Below are 24,947 nucleotides of genomic sequence, written 5' to 3'. Positions count from 1 at the left end.
TATGAACTCTTGAGCCTATGACACCATACATGTAACTGGGTTGAAGTTAGTTGGATGTGAGTATTGGTAGCATGCATTGCGTGAGTTGTGAGGATTATAACAAACTGAAGAGTTCACGTCTTCAATTCTGAGCATTTGCTGCCACATGGTAGCACTGACCCAGTATTTCAAGATCTTCTGATTTTTCAAGAGAAGCCAGGAATCTCAGTTTTTATGTAAAATATTGGCCCAAATTTATTTTTAAGTGTGTATGTGTGCGTGCATGCACATGCAGGTACAGAAAGGAGGTAGGAGGGGACATTTATATGGACTCATTTGGCTCTCTCAAGCAACAAGTTGTAACCCCTAGTGTAGGATAAGGAATGGGCAGAGGAAGGGAAAGTATAAAGTCACCCATAATACAAAGAGGAAAGCAGAGTGGGGTATCACAAATGCCAGGGGAATAGAATATTTCAAAAAAGAGAAAGTGACTTAAAATTCCAAATACTCAGAAAGGTCAAGTAAAAAATAAATTGTCCCATTATATTTAAGGTTATCTTGTTGAGAACAGCTTGTAAATAGTGATGACAATATTGATAGGTACTATACTGAAGTAGACTGAGACATGAGTGGGAAGGGTAGAAGTACAGAGAGAGTAGAAAGCAGCCACATTGAGCTCTTTACTATTCACAAACCAGTGTGTTACTCTTCTGCCTCAGGGCCTTTGGACTTGCTCATCCCTCTGCCTGGAACATTTTCCTCTGAATATCCACATGGGTTCTTCCTTTACACTCTTAAGGTCTAGATCTAAATGTAATCTCGAGAGACCTTCCCTGAACACTTTCAAAAATTGAGAATGCCCTCACCTTACTACCTAGCTGCCCAGCTCAGTACTTTCTTCCTTGTTTTATTTTTACCTTAGCACTTATCTCTTCCTAATATATTATAGAATTTGCTTACTTACTCTGTTGTTTTTCTCTTTCCATTCAAAGTTAAGCTCAACAAAGGAAGGAATTTTCAGTTGTTTTGTTCTTAACTCTAATTCACTGCTATATGCCTAGCATCTAGAATTGTACCTAGAACATTGTAGATGCTCAGTAAATATTTATTAAATCAAAAAATTCAAGAAACATAGTTGTTAAGGCAAGAAGCTATGGCTGTAGCTGGAGGAGACTGTGAAGGAGCATCATTTCTTTTTAAAGATAGCAGAAATTTGAGCATTGGACATGGCAAGGAAATCAGAGCGGAAAAAGTTGCACATCTGTTCACTGATTCAAACAAAATTTCTGAGCACTTTCTATGGACCAGATGCTTTTCTAGGCATTTGGAATATAGCAGTGAATAAGAACAAAGCCCCTGCTTATAATCTTATAATCTAGAAGCATAGGGAATTATTGATAAATTGATTTCTTAAAGGAGATAGGAAAATAAAAGTGAGAGATTGGCCTTAAACATCAGTAAAGACAGGTCTTTTACTATGGAGAGTTGTGAAGGAAGTCTGGATGAATGTAGTTGCAGATAATTTATCTGAACCTGATGCAAAGCAGTAACCCCAGATGAGAACATGTTATCCATCTGAAGCCCTGCATTACCACCCCTTAGTATTCATGGACTTACCAATGGCAGTATTTTTTATCTTTTCCTAACTCCCCTACTCTTCTAGACAACTATTTTCTATCTTTTTCTCCTTCCTCAAATCAACAACTTCTCCTTGTTCTCATACTCAGCAAATGGCCTTGCTTCCTGGAAGTCATAGAACATCTTCTCTCTTCCACCACCATAGCTACTAACCTGTTTGCGTCTGTACCTAAAACCCTACCGTCCTTCTGATTCATGTAAATGGACAAAATTTACATGAATTTACCTAAAGGCAGCCCCTCTATCCCATCCCTTTCTGCCTACTTAAGAGTATGACTCCAATAATACTCTCATCTTTCCTACATCGTTTTTTCCTTTCTGTAGTCATTCCTATTGTTATATAAGCATACAGGTAAACATATCCTTAAAAAATAACCTCCTTTTCTTTTTTGTTTTTTTGTAAGCGTTTTAAAATTTTATTTATTTATTTATATTTTTGGCTGCGTTGGGTGTTTGTTGCTGCGTGCAGGCTTCCTCTAGTTGCGGTGAGTGGGGGCTACTCTTCGTTGCGGTGCGCAGGCTTCTCATTGTGGTGGCTTCTCCTGTTGCAGAGCACGGGCTCTAAGTGTGAGGGCTTCAGTAGTTGTGGCTTGCGGGCTCCAGAGCACAGACTCCGCAGTTGTGGCACATGAGCTTAGTTGCTCTGCAGCATGTGGGATCTTCCTGGACCGTGGATCGAACCCATGTCCCCTGCATTGTCAGGTGGATTCTTAACCACTGTGCCACCAGGAAAGTCCAGCCTGCTTTTCTTTAAACTACATATCTACTTCCAGGTAGCATCCTATTTTTTTGCTTCCTTTTGTAGCAAACTTCCTTGAAAAGTGACATACCATTTATCATCAGGTCCTCTTCTCCCATTCTCTCTCGAGCTCACTCAAGACTTTTGTACTTATTACTCTACCAAAATAACCCTTTTCAAGGCCACTGGTGACTTCCTAATAGGTAAAAACTATACTCAGTTCTCAGTCCTTATCTTATTTAAAGCAGCAATTGACATAATTGATTACTGTCTCTTGACAAAATTTCTTTATTGGCTTCTGTGACACCAAACACTGTTTTCCTCTTATTGAACTGGTTGCTCTTCCTCACCCTTCTTTGCTCCTTTGTCCTTTCCCATCTCTGAGACCTTTGATGTTTGGAGGACCCAAGGGATCACTCCCTACTTGTTCTCATCTAGCCTCAGGGCTTTAAATAGCATCAATGTACAAGTATATTCTCCCCTGAATTCCAGACTTGTAAATCTAGCTGTCTGTTTGACATCTCCCCTTGAGTGTTTAATAAGCATCTTATATGTAACATGTCCAGAAAAAATGCCTTACTCCCTCACCTTGCCAACCTGCTCCTCCCTGTCTTCCCCATGTCAATATTAGCTATTCTGTTATTCCTAGTTGCTTAAATCCAAAACTTGGAGTCATCCTAGACTCTTCCTTTTTTCTTATACTCTGCATGAAATCCATCAATAAATCCTAGCTATAACTAAAAAAACATGTCCATAATATGAACACTTCTCACCACTTTTAACATTTACCAGCTTGATCCAAACTACCATCATCTCCAATCTCGATTATTTCAGTTGCCTCCTAACTGGTATCCCTGCTTCTACCGTTGTTCCCCTTCTAGTCTGATCTTAAACAGCCAGAATGATCTTTTTAAGACAGAATACTCAGTGTAAAAGCCAAAGTCCCTATATTGATTTAGAAAGCCTTATAATACCTGTTCTCTCTCCCCACTTCTCTTACTACATCTCACAACTCCCCCCAACCCCTCTTCACTCTGCTCACATTAGCTTCCTTCAGAACATTTAGGCAGTTGGTATTAGATGTTTCCTCTGCCTGAAGCTGTATTCCCGGATACACTGCATGGCTCTTTTACTTCCTCCATATATTTCCTCAAATGTCAGCTTAGCAGAGAGGCCTCCTTGATCACCCTCTATAAAATAGTGACCACACTCATAGCCTCTTCACCTTTCTTTTCATTGTTCTGTGTGATATACTGTATATTGTTCATTTCTTTAAACTATCTCACACTACTAACGTATGTTTTCTGAGGGCAGGGAGTTTGTTACTGCTGTATGCCTTAATTCTTAGAACAGTGTTTGGCACGTAGGAACATTCAAATATTTGTTGGACAAAAACAATTGTCCAAAAAATTATTTTTTGTAGTCACTATATGTCTTCCTCTTTAGGCTTGAGGCAGCCTAAAGTATTTGTATTACTCTCTTAATAGAAAATAGTTGGAAGTCATTCATTCATTCATTTAATAAACATTTATTGAGCACCTACTGTATGTAGGGGTTACAATTATGACCAAGATAACTTATCGAAGACAGGTTCTTTGGGAAGAGCAGGCAAACTGCAGTGATCTGGTCGTGGTCTGAATGTCAATTCTGAAAGGCTTTTAAAATGTAATTCCTAAGGAGCATTTCTAGAATAGTTTACGGTGTCTATTTATAAGTCTTCATAATCTCATTGAATTTCAGAGCTGGAAGGGACCTCAAAAATAATGTAGTTTAATCCTCTCATTTTATGGATTTGATTAAGTTGAGCTCCAGTAAGTATAATGAACTTGCCCAATGTCCCTAACCAATTAGGTAGTGGTAGAATGGGGATAAGGGTCCAGGCCTGGCCTCTTGATTTATAAGCCAATGACTTTTCCACTGTGCCATGCTGCGTTTCATTCCAGATCCCAACACATTCCCTTCTAGAAGTAGACCTCTTGCCATTGTTTTATTACCTTTTCCTTAGTTAAGCAAAATAGCAGGTACAAGGTTAAAGTGTCCTTTGCTTTTATAGTTTTTCTAAGTGTGAGAGGTTAGCTTCATTACTTTCATAGGAAGTCTGTAATGGATTCAAGGTTTATTTTAAGCAATAAAATACTTAATTCTTTTTATCATTTAAAAAGAATTGTGTTTTTAAGCATATGATTAAGTTAGAAGAATGAATTGAATTTGTTTACATTCATTTCTCTTTTAAATCTACTAGAGAAACTCTTGCTACTCAGTTGGATCTAGCAGAAACAAAAGCCGAGTCTGAGCAGTTGGCTCGAGGGCTTCTGGAAGAACAGTATTTTGAATTGACCCAAGAAAGCAAGAAAGCTGCTTCAAGAAATAGACAAGAGATTACAGATAAAGAGCACACTGTTAGTCGGGTAAGTGTGATAGTTCATTAAGTTATGTGATTAAAATTAATTTAAAAATCAAAATAGGTTACATGTTAAAGCGTTTGGGTAAGTGTAAGTGCATGAGTATTTACTTATACACAATGGTCAACTTGTACTCATGTATAAAATAATTTATATAATCTAAAACAATTGTTAATGATTGCAATTCTTATTCAGTGTATTGGGTTTTTTCCCTTTCTGGCTGTAGATCTTAATATATTTTCTGTGAAGAAATGCTTACCTTAAATTCATTTGTTTTATTATCTTAATAAATTGCAACTGATTTCATGACCAGAATTCTATAAAATTCAGAGAAACTATTTTGGGATAAAAAATTCTTTGTGGATATCTACAAATCCATTATAGAAAAAACAGTACTACAAACAATTACCTATTTCTGAAATGTATACTATGGTCTATGTATTATGGAGCTAGAAAGGGGAGTTAGAGAGATTTTTCTTCTTGGTGGTGAAGCCACCATCAAGTGCTCTGGTATAAGCAGGTCTGAGTTCAAATCCCAGCTTTGCCCCTAAGAAGTTACATGGTCTTGGCCGTTTGCTTTAACTTCTCCAAGCCTCAGATTCTTCATCTGTAATATAGAAACAATACCTATTCCACAGGTTTCTTACGAAGATTAAATGAAATCATATAAATAGAAGGGTGAATAAGTACATTACTAAAAGACATTGTTGGAGGACAGAGGAAATGAAAAGTGCCCACCGAACTGAGAAGGTATCTTGAGACCGAAAAACAAGGCAGGCAGCTCCGTATAATCAGTGGATCAGTTTATTATAGGATACCCTACTCACAGAGTGTGTGTGGACAGACAACGATATGGAAACATTCACAGCTGCACTCCATACCACCAAGGGACCATTGGGACAATGTTATAGTTTACCTAGGGTATGGGCGGTATGTGCTTGGAAATAGAAAGTGCATTCCTACGTCAAGATTTATGAATGGATAACTAGTCTCGTAGGTACCAGGAATATGTCAGCAAAGGTCTTCATCATTGATTGGGGACTAACAGAGCATAGAGGCCACCTGGTCTTAATGATTATTAAATAGTATCTATTAACTACAAAGCCCTTGATAACAAAGAAGTGATTTTTACCACACAGTACAGTTCTGGATAGGGTCCGGGGAAGGACAGGAGGAACTATATGGGCCCACAATGGCATCATTTATGCTAACAGCCATAAAATAATCATCAAACATTTAAAATTGTCATTTTCATCATCATTATTCAGATGAAGAAACTGAAGCCCAGAAGGGTTGTGACTTGCTAAGGGTCACAGAGCTAGAAAACTAAATGCACATTTCCTAGTTTTTAGTCTCGTTCTCTTTTCATTACATTTTTTATTCCTTCCATTCATATGTAATGTGTATATACACACACACTGAAATAATTTTTGGAAGCTAACAATTGTTTTAAAATATTTTGAATTTAATTATATCCACATATTTTAAACTGGAAACCAGATGTTTTTATAATTAAGCAATGTCTGACCTGTCCTCATCTATGGAAAATGCAAGTATTTTTTTAAAGGTTATTGCTTTAAATATGGGACTAGCAAAGAGACTATATAGCTTAAACGTTTCTGTGCTTTGTTTAGCTCGAAGAAACGAACAGTATGCTAACCAAAGATATTGAATTATTAAGAAAAGAAAATGAAGAGCTAACTGATAAAATGAGGAAGGCAGAGGAAGGTATGTAGGGTTTTTTTAAAAATCATAAGTTAAATCAAGTTCAGAGGTAAATCTTTATGTTATGCATTAGGTTTTTGAAATATTTGTTTTCATATATTAAATAACTTTTGTAGCCGTAAGTATTATCTTAGTAGAACTTAAATATTCTCACCACCAAACCCCACAAAAAGGTAAATATGTGAGGTGATTGATGTGTTAATTAACTTGATTGTGGGGGATCCTTTCACAATGTATGTGTATATCAATTCATCATATTGTACACTTTAAATATCTTAAAATTTCAGTTGTCTATTGTACCTCAATAAGCTGAAAAAAATCTTTTAAAAATATTAATTAATTAATTTTATTTATTTATTTTTGGCTGCATTGGGTCTTCATTGCTGCGTTCGGGCTTTCTCTAGTTGCGGCGAGCGGGGGCTACTCTTCACTGTGGTACGCAGGCTTCTCATTGTGGTGGCTTCTCTTGTTGTGGAGCACGGGCTCTAGGCACGCGGGCTTCAGTAGTTGTGGCTCACAGGCTCAGTAGTTGTGGAGCACAGGCTTAGTTGCTCCGCCGCATGTGGAATCTTCCCGGACCAGGGCTTGAACCCGGGTCCCCTGCATTGGCAAGCGATTCTTAACCACTGTGCCAACAGGGAAGCCCTGGAAAAATATCTTAATGAAGTTACTGAAAGTTATGTGGTATATGCTAATTTGAATAATTAGTTATTGTTACTAATAACTAAGTAAGAATTAAATATTTTATTGCTTAAAATAAACCTTGAATCCATTACAAAATTTCTATAAAAGTATCTCATTGTTACTTTGCAAGGCAGAAATTAATTAATGCCATGCAATAACATTTTATATAATTTGTTGACAGAATATAAACTGAAGAAGGAGGAGGAGATCAATAATCTTAAGGCTGCCTTTGAAAAGAATATCAATACAGAACGAACCCTTAAAACGCAGGTATACATGCTCTTAGCCTTTTCCATGTGTTTGTATTTGAGTATCATATATTCAGAAGTTAATATTTGCTCTTCATGTCCTTTTCTTAAAACTGAGATTATAAGGTTCAAGCTTTTCATTAGAACAAGTAATGTAATATTCTTTCTTCATTAAATGTGGAAGACTTATTCAGGAAGTAGGATTTCAATCGAGTTAAGAAGGCTAATTCGTCTAGTCACCTGATTAGTGAAGAATTTGTTTTAGATTGTATGGAAAACCTACAATTGACAGTAGAAAACTTAATGAGGAGAAACCACATACTTGACTGAAGTCAAGAGAGAAGAATGGGGAGTGAGTAAGAAACTTAAAAGGGGTGGAGGTATCATTTTGCTTTGTATTTTGCAGCTAGATCAGATTTTTTACAGTAAAACTTGGTATCTTGTCATTTTACCAAGTTGTCCAGTAGTTTAAATTCTTCATAAGGTGCTGTGTACCTCAGTTGATTTTTACAGTAAAATAAATATTTTCTACTTGATAGCTCCTTACCACTAATCTATTCTCCCTCTCAACAGTCCTTCAACTAGAGTAGTCTTTCAAAAATGCACTTAATACCTGTTGAAAATCCTTCAGTGGAGATTTTACTTCCCTTTATACCAAAACAGAGACCATGAAGAAAAAGATTGACATTTATTACATACAAAAAAGTCCAAAAGAACATAAGTTGAAAGAAAATAAACTAGGAAGAATATTTGCAGCATATATAGATAAATATAAAGAGCATCTGCAAAAAAGAAAAAGACAATCCAATAGAAAAAAAGAAAAAGTAAGGGACACTTAAGAGAAAAAAGAAGCAGTATCACTCTGTACTGTCATGCTTGCTTATCCTCCTCCTCCACCAGACTAGGATGCCTTTGGGGCATAATTGTATTTTCTGTCCTTGTCTCTAGTGCCTATCAGAGTGCTTACATGCAGTATAAGTGCTGAATAATTGTTGAACAATAACTGGATTTTTGCAAGCCTGTCTGGTTCTTACATTTGAACAATGAGATGAATCAATAATAGTTACTTGTGCTACCAATTATCATATTCCAACATTCATTAGTTTCTCCTAATTTTCACATACACAAAAAGTCCTGCTTCCTGATTTTGAAGAAAAATATATATTTTTAGTGGAGATTTAAATTGGGTAGCTACAATGAAGAACCTTATTAATAACATTTTAATATTTTAATAGGCTGTTAACAAGTTGGCAGAAATAATGAATCGGAAAGACTTTAAAATTGATAGAAAGAAAGCTAATACACAGGATTTGAGAAAGAAGGAAAAGGAAAATCGAAAGCTACAACTTGAACTCAACCAAGAAAGAGAGAAATTCAACCAGATGGTAGTGAAACATCAGAAGGAACTGAATGACATGCAAGCGGTAAGGTTGTGTGTTGCACTTGTAGGATTATTTTAAATTGTTATTACTGTATATACTTATTGTCTACTGATCTCATTTAGTTTTTTTAGTATAAAAATCATATTTAGGTTTATATTCTCCGTAATTTGATTACTGTTACTCTAATTTGAACCATGATCTTGAAAAAATAGAAAGATACTATGTTGCCTATTAACTATGACTTGAGTAATTTTTACCCCTTAGCATCAGCTTGATTAGAGATGGTACTTTTAGAGAAACAACCAAGGGTTTTGCCTCTTTGGCTTCAGACTGAAATTGAGATATGACTGGTATAATATTGACTATAGTTGGGATAGTGGAATTGGAGTATTATAGCCTTTTTGTTTCCTCTGATAAGGACTCACTTTTCAAAATATCAAGCTTAATTTTTTTGATGCTTCCTAGCTTAATAGCACAAAATTGAGAACATGGTCTCTGATCTTAGGCAGACTTAGATACAAGCATTGACTCCATCATTTATAGTTTTACCATCCTGAGAAGCTTTCTATATCTTTTAAATTATTTTGTTTGAAGCCATAAAAGCAATTTCTATTGTTTTAACAGGTGTTTGGTTTTGGTTTTTGATGCTTTGTATTAAAAAAAAAGCTTATTTAAAGCAAAGAGAAAAGGAGCTTATCCAAGCAATGTATTACTGAGGAAGAGAACTTGCACATTTATAGTTGTATTAAAATCTGTGGTAGTAAACATTCATGAAGTTTACAGTAAATTTTTAGTATTAATAATTCTAGATTACTTATAGTTCCACTAATTCTTAATTTCTAATGTTGGAAATTTTGATCTTGATTCTTTATATTATCTTGGTATTTTTTTAAAAATAGCAATTGGTAGAAGAATGTACACATAGGAATGAGCTTCAGATGCAGTTGGCTAGCAAAGAGAGTGACATTGAGCAATTGCGTGCGAAACTTTTGGACCTATCAGATTCTACAAGTGTTGCTAGTTTTCCTAGTGCAGATGAAACTGATGGAAACCTTCCAGGTAAGAATATTTTCTGTTACTTCATTCAAGTTTGCTTAAACGTCATGGAAATTAATGTAGATTTCTTTCATTTGGATTTCTACCTCTTTGTTGTTTTGTCCATGGATTCTTAAGAAGGGATTTATGTTTCTGATAGCCAGAGTCTGATGACATTTGTATACCCAGTGCATTTTATAGAATAAAAGCAGTCATAAGCAGTCTTAGGCTATTAAAATAGATCTGAGTGGCTCTAACTAAATAGAAACTTGAAGATGTTTATGAATCAGTACTGAACCAGCCTAATGCCATGGTGAAAGTTGAAGCTGCTGCTACAACTCTCACCATTTAAGGAGGATTGTACATGTTTTCATGAGTAGCAGCTCTGCAGTGTTTTATGTATTTTTTTGCTAAAACTAAGAACTATACTTAATAATCAGAACCACAGCAGCTCTATATAGAAGCCCACCTAATGCTATAGTGATAAACTTTAATCAGACTTGAAGTTTCAAATTTGGTGAAATCGATAAAAGGGGTTGGAAGATGCAGAGAGGGGGCAGGAAGTCAAGTAAAGGCAAAAGCGAGTAGCTAGGATTTCAGACCTTTTCTTCTTTTTCCTTTTTTTTTTCTAGTGGAGAATCAATTGAAAAATAAACACAGCCTCATTCTTGGGTTCATTGTAGTATAGGTTATAGTACATTTATGTCTTTTTAACAGAGATGAACAATACACATATTACAGGTTCAATTTAGAAATGAATAGGTTATATATATTAAAACATGCATTACAGATTTTAAAGGCATACACACACACAACACATTTGACCTAGTACATATTCTTAGTTCAAGGTCTTGAAAGTTTTGTAACATGGTCCTAAACTTGAAAATAGATTTTATTTAATGTATTTCCTGAATAATGCATAAAAAGATATGAATCAGCACATTTGATATAATAGGGATCTGTTTTAACAGATATTACTTGTTTTTTGAGAATTTGATATAAGAAACTTGATAGACTACTTAGAAAATTTTACGTTATCATTCTTGGTCAAGAAAGTGGGACTCAAAGTAGGAAGTGAATTCAGTTCTTATTTGTATTCTGTGTAATCCCTCATTCTTCGGTGGCTTTGCTAGCCCAAAATGAGATATCTGGAAAGGGAAGGACAGGGAATAAATATTTCTTACTCCAGTGGTCAAGAAATTCCTTCTGTATTCCCATTTTTGGCTCTCTGAAACCTCCTGCCTCTTGAGAATCTTGTAGGTGCACATCCTTATCAGAGGATCACTTTGGATTTAATAAGAATCTCTAGCTTCAGCCGTTGTTTGAACATCTTTCTAAAGTTATGACTTAATCATCAGTTAAGAAAGAGTATGAATTTTAGGGCAGTTTGTCTACATTCCTTCACTTGTTGAACTGAAATTGTAGTTTAGGTTCCCTCTTCATTAACCCCAAGATATTTCTAGTTATTTAGTTAAAGGAATTCTTTCTCTAGTGTAGGTTAAATATCCTGACAAGGTTTTTGTCTTTATCCCACCCATTTCCCTTTAACTTTGTTTATAATGTCTTACTATGTATGCCTTGGTTTTCCTTGTATTAAGTTAAACATTTCAGAGACTGATTCATTATTGGTGAATGCTATCTAGAGGATTTGAATTGAAAGATGAGGTTGGGAGAAGGTAATGAGTTTTATCTTTCATCCTGGCTTATTCAGGAAGGCTAAACTCAAAGCATCATCAGGTGGTTTGATTGGTAGACTTAGGTGAGATATCCATTTAGATTTCAGAATCCTGACCTAATAAATCCACTCAGGAGTCAGTCAGCAAAGAGACTTTTAAATTCTTCTACTGGCTCCATTCTGAGTATATAATATTTAGAATAGCTTAGTATTTTCAGAGATTTTGCTTTTAAGGATTTCAAAGTTCAAACAAAGTGGGAAAACAAAAAGGCTCTGGTGGCCATTCTCCATTGCTATAAAGGGAGACCAATTAGGGTATCTCTTTCTCTATTAACTGTGTTCTCAGTTTGAACTTTACAGAGGTCTCTGTAGTGCTGAACCTTTTCATATTGGAGACTATGACTTTCATATTGGAGGTAGAAATTAATGGATAATCATTACCAATGTTATTTTCCTCTGTGTCAGATATTTTACTAGTAAATTGAAAATATGTACTAAGTCTGCCATTTACTAGATCTCTGGCAAATAAAGTTAAGGTTTTGTGGTAATATCTAGGAAGAATTGTAAAGAATTTTGGTATTCATTCTTGTGAAGCGAACATGATAACACTACACTACGGAAACTTGATGCGGCATTCATCCTTAATTTGAGAGAGTTACATATCATTCAAGTGTCTGAAAGATTTTTTTGAAAGTGATGATTAATTTTACTTAGTTTGGAAAACTGATAAATGAATTTGAACTACAGATTTACAAAGGGAGGTCTTAGAATAGCTAAATAGTTAAAATGAAGGCCTTTTGAAATATTGATCATATTTTTAGTTCAGTGAGATGGTTTTTTAAGTAGTTAGGTGGATAAACTGATAATATACTTTATTTCTCTTAGATTTCATCATTCAATATAAAGAATCTCATTTAATTATCTTGTTTGTTTAGAGTTCAGCCTCTGTCATTTTCTCAGCTGGCATCTTGTCATTAACTAGATTAAATCTCTCTAAGTTTCCCAATTCTAAAAACCTTAGAGAAAATGGTTATCCTTCTCTGACTTATAACCCTTTGAAGTTCTTAATATCACTTTCATTCTCTTGTGTCTTCATCCTCCTTTTGGTTCTGTGGCAGGTTGTGGCCTTAGCACTGTAAATATAAAGGTTACCCTGTAGGGTTAAGGTTTTCCTATTGCCTAGATGACAGAAAGACTAAGGTGATATCTGGCTCTCCTTCCTTGTTTTTTTTCCTTTACTTTTGGAAATATTGACCTAAGAATCTGAAAAGAATGTAAAAATAGATGAAGCATTAAGAACACTGGTATCAGCATCCATTAATATTCATTATCTCTTATGGATTATCTGCATCATTCTCTTTCCATCCAGCTTGATCTCAGACTTTGTAACTTAAACCTGTGTATGCTGGATTTCTTGGTATGTTTCCAAGTATTTGAGTATATAAGAGTTTCTGACTTTGCCCAAATCTAATCAATGATTGGAGATAATCAGTACATCTGAATTCTTGAGCATTAATTTTTTTTTCTTTTTTATATCACTTCTGAATATAATTTTAGAATTTTGGAGTGATTCTCTACCTTTATTTCTTAAGCAGTATGTAGTTTATCAAGTAAACTTTGGTAGTCTTCAGTGGTTAGCTTTGATGTTTAAATTGGCTGTATTTGATACTGATTTACATATAGTTAACCTCTTTCTTATTTGGGTAAAGGAGTTAATTGCTGATATTGCAGTAGTGCACATCTAAATTTTTTTTGTAAGTTAAAATTGCTCTACAAATATGTAAAACCTGGCACCAAGTTGTTTCTGTACTTCAGTAGTATGTTATTGATAATAATATAGACTTAGAAGTCCTCAGCATTTCATTTATTTATCTGGAGAAGCTGATTTCTGTGCTTGTATTGTAAAAGATAGAATTTAGAGCATTATACTTTCAGATTGCCACTTAGGTCACAAGTGGTCATAGTTTTGAAGGAGGTCTTTATATACTTAAAAAAAAAACTGGTATATTAACTTGCATGTAAGACAGAAGTAAGCAGTTTTTTTAATTTATCACTGAGCTTAGTTTACCTGCTTCTCTGAAGGGAATTCACCAGAAGGAAAGACTAAGATTCTCTCCTATAACATTATTGTTTTAAATTGGCAAAAACCTTCACATATCTTCAGCATCTTTTTTGAGTTCCTGATTTCTTCATTTTATTTAAATTAGAGCAAATATAAAATTGGGCTTATTTAATTCATAAAATGCCTTTGATGTATAAAATTTCTATAGGAACACTGAAATGACATACATTCAGTCATACAGTCTTCAACATACAACAATTCATTGAAAATATATTTCAAACCTAGAGCCAGAAAGCATAAATATTTTTGGCATTTATTCTCATAGAGAAATAACTTGGAGGGAGGAATATTTTGGCATACACAATTTTGTATAAATGTCAAGATTTCAGTGGCTTTTACATCTTTTATTTTTGGTGAGGAATTACTGGTATTAAATGGACTTTGGCACACTGAAGGGAAGTTTTCCTAGCAGTAACTTTTTTCCTTTTCTACAACAGAATATTTGTGAATGATCAACAGCCTTCTGTATGTTACTTAATATAAAGCAGCCCTTTGGTTTTTAAATTACAACCATTATTTAAATAGAGGGTGAATTTAATTGGCTAAGTCAGAAAAAAAGAATTGCAAAATAAGCAAAAAAGGTATATCAGGTACCTACTCTGTGTGTCAGATGGCTTGGAGTATATATTTTTAAAAAGTGGGGCTTCCCTGGTGGCGCAGTGGTTGAGAGTCCGCCTGCCGATTCAGGGGACACGGGTTCGTGCCCCGGTCCGGGAGGATCCCACGTGCCGCAGAGTGGCTGGGCCCGTGAGCCATGGCCGCTGAGCCTGCACGTCCGGAGCCTGTGCTCCGCAAGGGGAGAGGCCACGACAGTGAGAGGCCCATGTACCGCCAAAAAAAAAAAATAAATAAAATAATAAATAAATAAATAATAAAATAAAATAAAGTGTTAGTATATGGTCCCCTGCTCTCACAAAACTTACCAAGGAAATGCCCGATGGAACAAATTAATTATTGATGAACTAAATAATGGCAACTAAGAAAAAAACTTGGGAGAAGAAGGGGATCATTTTGAACTGAAGTTTCTTATTATTTCTTCGACTTTAACAAAAACAACAATTTAGATGAAGGGGAATAACAAAAGCATAGGGCATTAGGTACAGGGAAGAAGTTGGAACAATAACATTACTCCTGATTTAGTTAACTGCAAAGCTTGTTTAAGGAAAGAATATCATTGTGCTCTAGGAATTTAAACTCAGAAATTAGACTGCCTGGGTGAACCCTAAAGTTTTGACAGTTGCTGTGATTACCTTTGGGTAAGTTAGTTCACCTTGCTAAGCCTTAGTCTCTTCATTTGTAAATGGAGGATGATAGTAGAACCTATCTTATCCTATATTCCTAAGAATGTAATATCCTATGTTCATGGGACTATTACAGATTATTTATGAGGTATTCCTTGTAAAGCACTTGGGAAATAATAAATGTACAGTAGATGTTACCTATTGTTATCATTACTGTAAGACCGAATTGTTTCACAACTTTTAAGTTATATGGAGGAGGGTAATATATATTCCCCTTAGGGGTCATGATTTGAGTCATGGTATAATGTCACATTATAGCATTGTACCTTACAGTTGGTCACTTGTCCCTTCTTTTGTGTTTCAAATATAATAGATCTAAAAAAACGGTTAAATGTTCTTATCTCTAACCTGATATAAAATAATCATTTCTAACTGGAATCATCTTTTTCCCCCATATATTTTTAATAAACATTAATTATATTTAAATAGTAATAATAATTATAAAATGCATTGATCAAATTAGTCAAAGAATTTCTGATATGCACAAACTGATAAAACATTAGCAGTTTTACCAACTGAATTCTGTGTTCTTTTACTGTTTATTAAATTCTGATGCTACAAACTTGAAAGGCTTTATTTATACCTCTTTTAGTTTGCTAAGAATTGTAATTGGATTTACCACTAGAATTAAGGACCCCTTCCCAACCAAATTTGGACACTTTTAATGAAATTGTTTGGGGTGTTTTACCAAAAAGTTTATCAGAACATTGTACTGAGAAAACAAATAAAATACTTGTCTCTTATTCTTTATATCTAGTTGATTCTGCCTGCATTCCTTATTTATTTATCTTCTATTCTTACCTTCTGTGAGTAATAGGACACTTGTGTACTTTTGCTTGCTCTTTCTTGTGTAAATCATGGCTCTGATTTGTTCCACTTGCTGCATTTTTTTTTTTTTTGCTAAATACTTTTATATGAATGTTAAATGATATTTAAAGTCTTCTGTATCATATCCCATTTAAGCTGCAATCCATTCCAGTCTTGCCTGGCTGTTAAGGGTACTGTTGTTACTTCATACTTTTATAATTGAGTACTGAATGTTAATTTTATGCGGAAAGTGGCTTGGAATTTTTTTCTGCAGTATTTGTATGGCCATTAAAGTTGATTTGTGTGATTGAAGCATGAAAGAGCAAATTATAGCACTTATTCATTTAGCTGTGTTCGAATGCCTGTTGCTGCATGCTGTCAGACAACTTGTAATAGCTTTTCCTTTTGTGACAATTTAAGGCTGAACACTATTTTTTTTTTTTCTTCTAGAATCAAGAATTGAAGGTTGGCTTTCAATACCAAATAGAGGAAATATCAAAAGATACGGCTGGAAGAAACAGGTACAATATGCCTCAGTTTTTCTAATTGATATTTTGTTATATATTTTACTTTTAAAGCATACAACTTGTATTAACTGTCCTATTATTGGCATTGTAGATCATATTACTACAATATGATCTAGATATAAATGGCAAGTATTGTGCTTATCACTTTAAACCAAGTTAATACTGCTCTTATCTCTTCCCCCCTTTTTTCTCATTTCAGTATGTTGTGGTAAGCAGCAAAAAAATTTTGTTTTATAATGATGAACAAGATAAGGAACAATCCAATCCATCTATGGTATTGGACATTGAGTAAGTTGCCTTTTATTGAATTTTAAGACTGTTGAGTGTTAACCTACGATAATCAATTATTTTTAGACTTACCATTTAGTTTATATTTTGTTATTTAAACGTTATTGACTTTTTTCTTAACAAATTTAAATAATAACTATATTAAATCTTACTTTATCAAAATATGAGAGGGGAAATTTTGCATACCTGATCGATGTATTCTAAAGACAATTTTTTTTAATTTCAAGTGTTTATTGGTTTTATGTTCACAGAACATCTCAAAGTATATGATTATGTGGTCATTGTTAAGAAGGAAATAAAATATATCTTTTCTTTTTTTAATAATAGGTCAAAGAGGTCTGTAATAAGCTTAGGTTTTTTTCCTTGTATTCATTCTAAAACCATTTCTTAGGCACTGCTGCCTGTATTATCATAGGTGTTGTAGGTTGTATAAAATGAGTAAGACAGTTTCATATTTGAGGAGCTTACAGGCTAGTAGCAGGAAAGGTAAAATATATGCAATAACATACAAATTCAGAGTGAAGTGTGGTGGGTACGACAGAGAAATATAAACTTAAAATGAAGTTTTGCCATTCCTTTGTAATTAAACATTGTGGAGCTGATTATAGTTAAAATGTTAAAAAAATTGAGCAAGTACCAGAGAGTACTGATATTTTATTTCTCAATTTTAAAAAGACATTAGTTGTGAAAATTTAAATAATCAGCTTAACTGGAATAATGCATAAACATTAATAAGAAAGACATCTTTCAACTAACTTAAATACTTTTTATGTTGATGAGAGTTTGTTGTTATTGTTGTTTTACCTTTTTATTGAGATGTAATTTTCATACAATAGAATACATACATCTTAAGTGTTCAGTCCAGTGACTTTTGATGGTTGTAAGCACCTGCATAATCAAACCCAGTACGAGATAAAGAACATTTCTATCACCCTAAAAAGCTTGCTTGTGCCTCCTCAAGGGGAAAAAAAAAGATTATCTGAATTCTATCACTGAGATTTAGTTTTGCCTATTCTAGAACTTCATACTAATCCAATTTATAGTATGTACTCTTTTGTGCCTGGCTTCCCTCACTCGGCATAGTGTTTTGCTGTGTGTATTGATTGTTCTGTTTATTGCTGAGTAATATTCCATTGAATGAATATACCTCGGTTTGTTTATCCATTCTTTTGTTAATGGGCATTTGGGTTGCTTCTAAGAGAGCTATTTTAAGTAAGACTGCTTTGAAAATTCTTTTTTGTGGACTTAAGTTTTCATTTCTCATGGGTAAAATACCTAGGAGTGGAATCCTGGGTCATATAGTAAATTTGTGTAAATAAATCTACCAGACAGTTCTCAAAAAAGGTTATACTGTTTATACTCAACAGCAATATTTGAGTTTCAGTTGCTTCACGTCTTCACCAACATCTGGTGTTGTCAGTCTGACTTTTAGCTGTTCTAATGGATGTGAAATGCTATTTTGTTGTAGTTTATATTTTCCTTATGGCTAATGATGGCAAGAATCTTTCCATGTATTTATTGGCCATTTGTATCTCTTAAGTGTCTCCAAGTCTTTTGCTCATTTTTTAATTGGGCTGCTTATCTTTTTAAGGCTGGTTTACAGAAGTTCTGTATATATTCTGGCTTCAAATTTTATGTCAGGAATATGTAGTGCAAATATTTCCCAGTCTGTGGTTTGCCAGTTCATTTTCTTTATGGTGTCTTTTAATGGAAACCAATGTATCACTGGTTTGAAAAGGGTTATTGCCTTTTGTGTAGTCTGTCCAAGACATTTTTGCCTGCCCAAAGATTGTGAAGGTATTCTATGTTTTCTTCTAGGTTTTATTTTTAAGTTCTGATTGATCTCGTTTCTTTTTATGTTTGGTAAGAAGTAGTGGTAGAGGGTCTTCTGGCGGTTCAGTGGTTAAGACTCTGCGCTTCCACTGCAGGGTGCACGGGTTTGATCCCTTGTTGGGGAACTAAGATCTCGCGTGCCTCGCAGCGCGGCCAAAAAAGAAGAAAAAAAAAAAGTAGTAGTGGTTGAGGTTAATTTTTTTTCCGGGGGGCGGGGTTTGTTTTGTTTTGTTCATGTGGATATCTGGTTATTTCAACACTCTTTATTTATGTATATCAACCTTGAATATTCATCTTGCTATTCACTTATTAGTTTTAGAGATTTTGTGTATGTGTGTGGATTCCGCAGGGCTTTTCTACGTATACAGTAATGTCATCTTCAAATAATAATAGTTTTACTTCTGCCTTTCCAGCCTGCATGCCTTTACCACATGTATAGATTTGTATGACCACCATCAAGTTAAAATATAGAATAGTTTCATCACAGGGATTCTTCATTGCCCTTTTATAGCCATAGGAAGCACCCTTTCTGTACTCCTCTCTAATCTTTGGCAACCACTAATCTGTTCTCCATCTGTATAATTTTGTCACTTCAAGGATGTTATGTAAATGGAATCAAATAGTATGTAACGTTCGATATGCTTCTTTCACTCAGTGTAATTCCCTTGAAGTCCATCCAAGAGGTAGTTTTTTTCTTTTTGTGGTTGAGTAGTGTTCCATCATATGACTATATCACAGTTTGTTTAACCATTCATTTAAGTTTTTTCCAATTTTGGCCTATTAAAAATAAAGCTGCTGTGAACATTCATGTACAGGTTTTCATATATATAGATTTGTAAGAAATTGCCATACTCTTTTCCAGAGTGACTCTGCAGTTTTACATTTCTCCCACAGTTGTATGAGTGATCTAGTTTCTCTGCATCATCACCAGCATTTGGTGTTATTACTATTTTTATTTTAAAAATTCTGATACGAGTATAGTGATACTTACTGTGATTTTAATTTGCATTTCTCTAATGACTAATCTTTTCCTATGCTTATTTGCCACCTCTGTGTTCTCTTCAACGAAATATCTGTCTTTTGCTATAAATGAGTTTTTATAATGGCCTACATCATATTTCTTTTCATTTTAGTAAATTGTTTCATGTTCGTCCTGTAACCCAAGGAGATGTGTACAGAGCTGAAACTGAAGAAATTCCTAAAATATTCCAGGTAAAAATCTGAAAATATAATTTTAGAAGATCCTTTACCTAAGTACTAAGTGTATTTGTGAAGTAAATGTAAATACACCAATACTTTTATACATTTGAAACTTGTATGTATAGATTAAGACCTTTTTTTAATCTTCTGTTTACCATTCCTAAATGTAGATACTATACGCAAATGAAGGTGAATGTAGAAAAGACGTAGAGATGGAACCAGTACAACAAGCTGAGAAAACTAATTTTCAAAACCACAAAGGTCATGAGTTCATTCCTACCCTCTACCACTTTCCCGCCAACTGTGAGGCCTGTGCCAAACCTCTCTGGCATGTTTTTAAGCCACCCCCTGCCCTGGAATGTCGAAGGTGCCACGTTAAGTGCCACAGAGATCACTTAGATAAGAAAGAGGACTTAATTTCTCCATGTAAAGGTAAGGCATGAAAATTATTTTTATAACATGTAACAAATTAGAGACTTAAATCCCAATGAAATAACTTCTTCAGATGTGGCATTTCCTATACCAAGTTGAAAAAAGATAATAAGACGTAATATTTTGGCACTGGTGGAGCCACATGCATATTTCTGATTTTACTTTATTTTTCTTACTAATTTATGACTAATATTTTCTCTTTAAATTTTCCGACTTAATTGAGTTAAGAAGACAAGATATTGTCCAAGCTTAATTAAGCATAGTAAATCTTTTTAAATTGTAAGAATATTTGATAAGGCTCTTTTAGGTATTATGTGACCTTAATTGTGCTCTTTTTTCTTAAAATAGTAAGTTATGATGTAACATCAGCAAGAGATATGCTGCTACTAGCATGTTCTCAGGATGAACAAAAAAAATGGGTAACTCATTTAGTAAAGAAGATTCCTAAGAATCCACCATCTGGTTTTGTTCGTGCGTCGCCTCGAACACTTTCTACAAGATCCACTGCAAATCAGTCTTTCCGGAAAGTGGTCAAAAATACATCTGGAAAAACTAGGTAAGGATTGAAATGTTAACCTTTTTAACTGTGAGTATGTGATTGGATAATATCTATTAAAATCCAGAGTCCGATTGTTCTTTTCCCCATAAAGGGCATCGTTTGTATCTGGGTATTTATATATGACTTGAAATGACAAATTAGTTTGAAATTAGTTTGAAATTACAAATTAGTTTAACTGATTCTTGTTAGAAGCTAATAATGTTTATAAATGTCATATTTATTTAGTTCAATGTCAGGTTTTATTATCATTGGTTATGGTACATATTTAGCCCTTAATGTTTTAAATGACTGTTGTTCACCCCTTTTTAATGTAAATAGTTTCATGTAAAACTTTGCTCGTTTTATTTTTAACTATGTTGGCAGATTTTTTTTTAATCAAAATTATTTGGTATTATCAGTGTTAACAAATAAACTTCCCAGTTAAGTATCCTTCTTTTCTTCTTTTTGGGAGAGTGTAGTTTATCTTGTTTTGATGGAATTTTTTCAAAAATATTTATATGGTAAAACAAGCAGTTACAGGACATAAACTCTTTCCTGAGGAGCGGTTATGATAACTCATTAAGTTCTCATTTAACACATGAAAAAATGGAGCTCAGAGAAATTAAGCAACTTGCACAAGATCACACAGCCAACTAGTAGCATAGTCAGGTTGGACCCCACTTTTATCCATTTCTGAAGCCTATGTTTTTTCTCCTATACCAAATACCAACTTTCCCTAGAGTGTAATCCTTATATTAAGAGGGACATTTGAATCTAGAAGCTGAGACCTAACACTGATTTGCCTCTCTGCTGATGTCACCCAAGTCTTCCAAGCAGGCTTAAAGCCATATTTAATTTATCCCATTTCTTCATTCCATATTATCAATAACCAAGTCTAATTCTTTGAAATGACTCATAGCCATTCCTCCTTCTGTATTCCTCAGCTACCATACTATTCCAGTGCATTATCACCTCACTCTGGACTTCTTTCTGTAGAATCTTGTATTGTCCCTCTCCTATATAGGATAAAAGCTGAATCTAAAATACTTAAAATTTTTTATAGCTTTGTGGGGGGAAGAAAGTTTGAAACAAAGTAGAAGCAAAAAGGAGATAATAGTGTGTTTTTCCTTTTTCCTGTTTTCCAAATTTTGTGTATTAGTTAACTATTATATATAATGTATATGTACCTTTCCTTCCAATTTTTGTTTTCTGAATTTTTAAACTGCGTACATTTCTTAAATTTTTTATTTTTTTCCCTCAACAGTTAACCATGTGACCTAGTGCCTTGTGGAATTGTGTGGGATGCTACCTGATAAACCAGGCATCTTTTACCATGCAGAGCAGAAGGCTGTTCCTTTGACACAATATCACAGGCTTCAGGGTTAAGATTGCTGTTATTCTGTCCTTGCTTTGGCACAAAAGCACACTGAGGATTGTTTTTTTGTTTTGTTTTGTTTTTGTTTTTTATTGCGGGTTTGCCTACAGGTAGATTAGATTAATTATTACTATGTAATGCAAATACAATTGAGGGAAAGCTTAGCTAGATATATTTTTTTAAAAAGGTGCTGCCTTTTTGAATTTCTAAGAAAACGCCTGTCAATCATGATAGAACACAGTTTTCCTCATACGAGTGAGAGGAAGAGACTTTCACTTTCAAGTGGAATGGCCGTCACTATCAAGATCAGCTCATGGAAGGAGTAAAGAAAATATCTCAAAATGAGACAACTGAAATTTTTTTTTAATAACTTCAGTTTTTATGCTCTTGCAAGACTATACAAAACTATTTTAAGAAAGCAGTGACATCACTTGACTTCAGTGCCCTCACTGTAGAATTTAAAAGCCTTACTGTTGATTGCCTGTGGTGGACTTGATGGAAAATAAATATCTTACATTATGCTTTACAAAATACTGTATGTGTTTCAGCAAGTTTGTAGATTGGGGAATGGGAGAAGGCAAAAAAATTACATTTAATCTATGCATTTTTGCCAAGCCATATTGAGTTATTTTACTACTAGAGACATTAGGAACTAACTGTACAAAAGAACCAAGTTTAAAAGCATTTTGTGGGGTACATCATTTCTGTAATTATATAATATGTTTCTTTGTGGTTTTAAGTGATAAAGACATTAAGTTAACAAACATATAAGAAATGTATGCACTGTTTGAAATGTAAATTATTCTTAGAACACTTTTGATGGGAGTTGCATTGCCCTTTTAGTGCCTTAATTTGAGATAATTATTTTACTGCCATGACTAAATATAAAAATTTCAAAAAACATATTTTCAGAAAATTATGTGTGTTGGGGGTTTTTCATTGATAATTGGCTTAATTTAAAATATTTAGAGGTTTGGTGGACTTCCATAAATTGAGTACAATCTTTGCATCAAACTACCTGCTAAAATAATGAATGACTTCATAAAACTCTGCAAAATATGTAGAAGGTTGCACCAATATAAAAGAAAATTATGGCAATACATCTGTGATGTTTTCCAGTTAACATAGGAACCAGATAAATACTGTTAAACTCTTGTTCAATAGCAAGGGTTGATTCATATGGGCAGTATGATTTATTGTTTATTTTTTTAACCAAATACCTCCTCAGTAATTTATAATGGCTTTGCAGTAATGTCTATCAAATAAGAAGCACTGGAAAACTGATTCGTCTCTAGGATGATATGCATGTTTCAAGTGGTATTAAAAGCCGCACTGATGGATATGTAATAATAAACATATCTGTTATTAATATGCTAATGACTCTGTGCTCATTTAATGAGAAATAAAAGTAATTTATGGATGGATACCTTTAATAATGACTGCTATGGTATTTTCTCATGACTGAGATGAATGGAAGCCATGCTGTAAATTAGTCCCTGGCTGCATACAAATGTTTGTTAAATTTCATGACTAAAGTGAATTTTTAAAAGATAAAACCTGGTTTGGGCTCTAAAATAGGAGTGCTACAGTTGAAATGAAAAGTTGGCTAATGTCTTTTGGAAATTCTCCATGGGTCTCTTACGTTTCTCACATCTTGGGAGCAGAAGCTCTGACAGCCTTTGTTTGTTCTACACTGTCTTTGCCAAGGAGATTTGTATAGTGAACAGCCGTGGAAGACATTGTGTTTCCATAGAGAGGAAAGCAGGTTTGTTTGCTGTTGTATAATAAAGATAGTGGCTCTCTCCAGGGCAAAAATTGGGCAGATTTGCTTGAGCTCATTATAAAAGATTCAGGTACCCTAAACTTTGGGCTCCTCAGCTATGATGCAAACTCACTGCATGCTCAGCGCCCACATGGACCACTTTGCATTGCCCCTGTGGGACTCGGAGGGCAAGGGGAACTGATGAGAACGTGAAGCTCATGCTGCTTGCTGTGCTGTAAGTATAAAGTCATTTGGCTATGACCCAGGATCCATGAAATTGTGGCAGGCTAACTTGTAGCTTGCAAGTAGGGTGAAACCTCAGACCCTTCACAGTTCTGGACAGTGTCCTTACTACCGCCTCAGAACCATCACCATTACCCTAATGTATTAAGGTCTAATATATTAAGGTCCAGTAAAGTTCAGAGAACAGAGTTAATTTATTTGAGCAAGAGAGTACTTTTTTTTTTTAAACAAAATATTAACTTGAGCATAAAATTGTTGAGAACTGACAGAACTTTAAGGAATGACTTCAAATGCCACATTGCAAAACCAGGTCAACCAAGAGAGCTGCTGCTGCTTTTTTTTTTTTTTTTTCCATGTGGACTATTTTTAAAATCTTTATTGAATTTGTTACAATATTGCTTCTGTTTTATGTTTTGGTGTTTTGGCGGTGAGGTATATGGGATCTTAGCTCCCTGACCAGTGATCGAACCCATACACCTGCATTGGAAGGCGAAGTCTTAACCACTGGACCGCCAGGGACGTCCCCAACAGAGCTGCTTCTATTCTAAGTTCAGGAAACCACTCAATCCCAAAGTATACCAACGTGGCAAGCATCAGGATAGTGTCATCTAACGTGTCCACACCATGTTAGATGCTGTGTTTCATTCTCTTACCATTTAGGAACCTTGTTTCTAAACACTGGGGTCCCTGTCAGTAATACCTCAGAAAAATCCTTTTCATGAGCCTCCCTATCTGCTGGCATTAGCATACCCTCCATCTCTCCTCTGCCTTCTATAGGTGCATCTGCTCAACCAAAATACATCACATTCAGAATTCTAGCTGTAAGAAAGTCTGGGAAATGGAGCTTTTAGCTTTCTATCCTCTTGATTACAGGAAGACACAGAGTGTAGAATGAGATTAAGCCTCAAGCCTGCCCACCCACCACTCCTGAGAGCTTGGGTTGAGGTCAGGGATTATGGGCTAGAAAGAAAACAGCCGTTGTCATGATTCACAAGCTCAAAACAACGATGGG

The 24,947-nt window shown here is 34.6% G+C and overlaps 1 protein-coding gene across 3 annotated transcripts in view; it reads left to right on the top strand.

Moving 5' to 3' along the window:
- The window catches only part of ROCK1 (Rho associated coiled-coil containing protein kinase 1), a 147,342-nt gene extending 124,000 nt beyond the window's left edge, over positions 1-23,342 (top strand). For 2 of the 3 annotated variants that reach the window (XM_082668184.1, XM_082668185.1), the window contains 11 exons: positions 4,599-4,764; positions 6,393-6,486; positions 7,349-7,437; positions 8,651-8,839; positions 9,697-9,856; positions 16,188-16,258; positions 16,464-16,552; positions 19,519-19,597; positions 19,756-20,017; positions 20,366-20,573; positions 21,820-23,342. In XM_082668184.1, the coding sequence (XP_082524310.1) occupies positions 4,599-4,764; positions 6,393-6,486; positions 7,349-7,437; positions 8,651-8,839; positions 9,697-9,856; positions 16,188-16,258; positions 16,464-16,552; positions 19,519-19,597; positions 19,756-20,017; positions 20,366-20,573; positions 21,820-21,823 (1,411 nt within the window). In that variant the 3' untranslated portion in view covers positions 21,824-23,342. Of the gene's footprint in view, positions 1-4,598; positions 4,765-6,392; positions 6,487-7,348; positions 7,438-8,650; positions 8,840-9,696; positions 9,857-15,687; positions 15,737-16,187; positions 16,259-16,463; positions 16,553-19,518; positions 19,598-19,755; positions 20,018-20,365; positions 20,574-21,819 lie in introns of those variants that run through there. The other variant, XM_082668186.1, reaches the window with a different exon arrangement.
- The last annotated feature ends 1,605 nt before the right edge of the window (positions 23,343-24,947 follow it).

Source organism: Grampus griseus, assembly GCF_964374135.1.
Source record: "Grampus griseus genome assembly, chromosome: 12".
Classification (NCBI taxonomy): Eukaryota; Metazoa; Chordata; class Mammalia; order Artiodactyla; family Delphinidae; genus Grampus; species Grampus griseus.
Note: the sequence above shows the minus strand (reverse complement) of the source record. Positions and strands in the feature narration are given on the sequence as shown.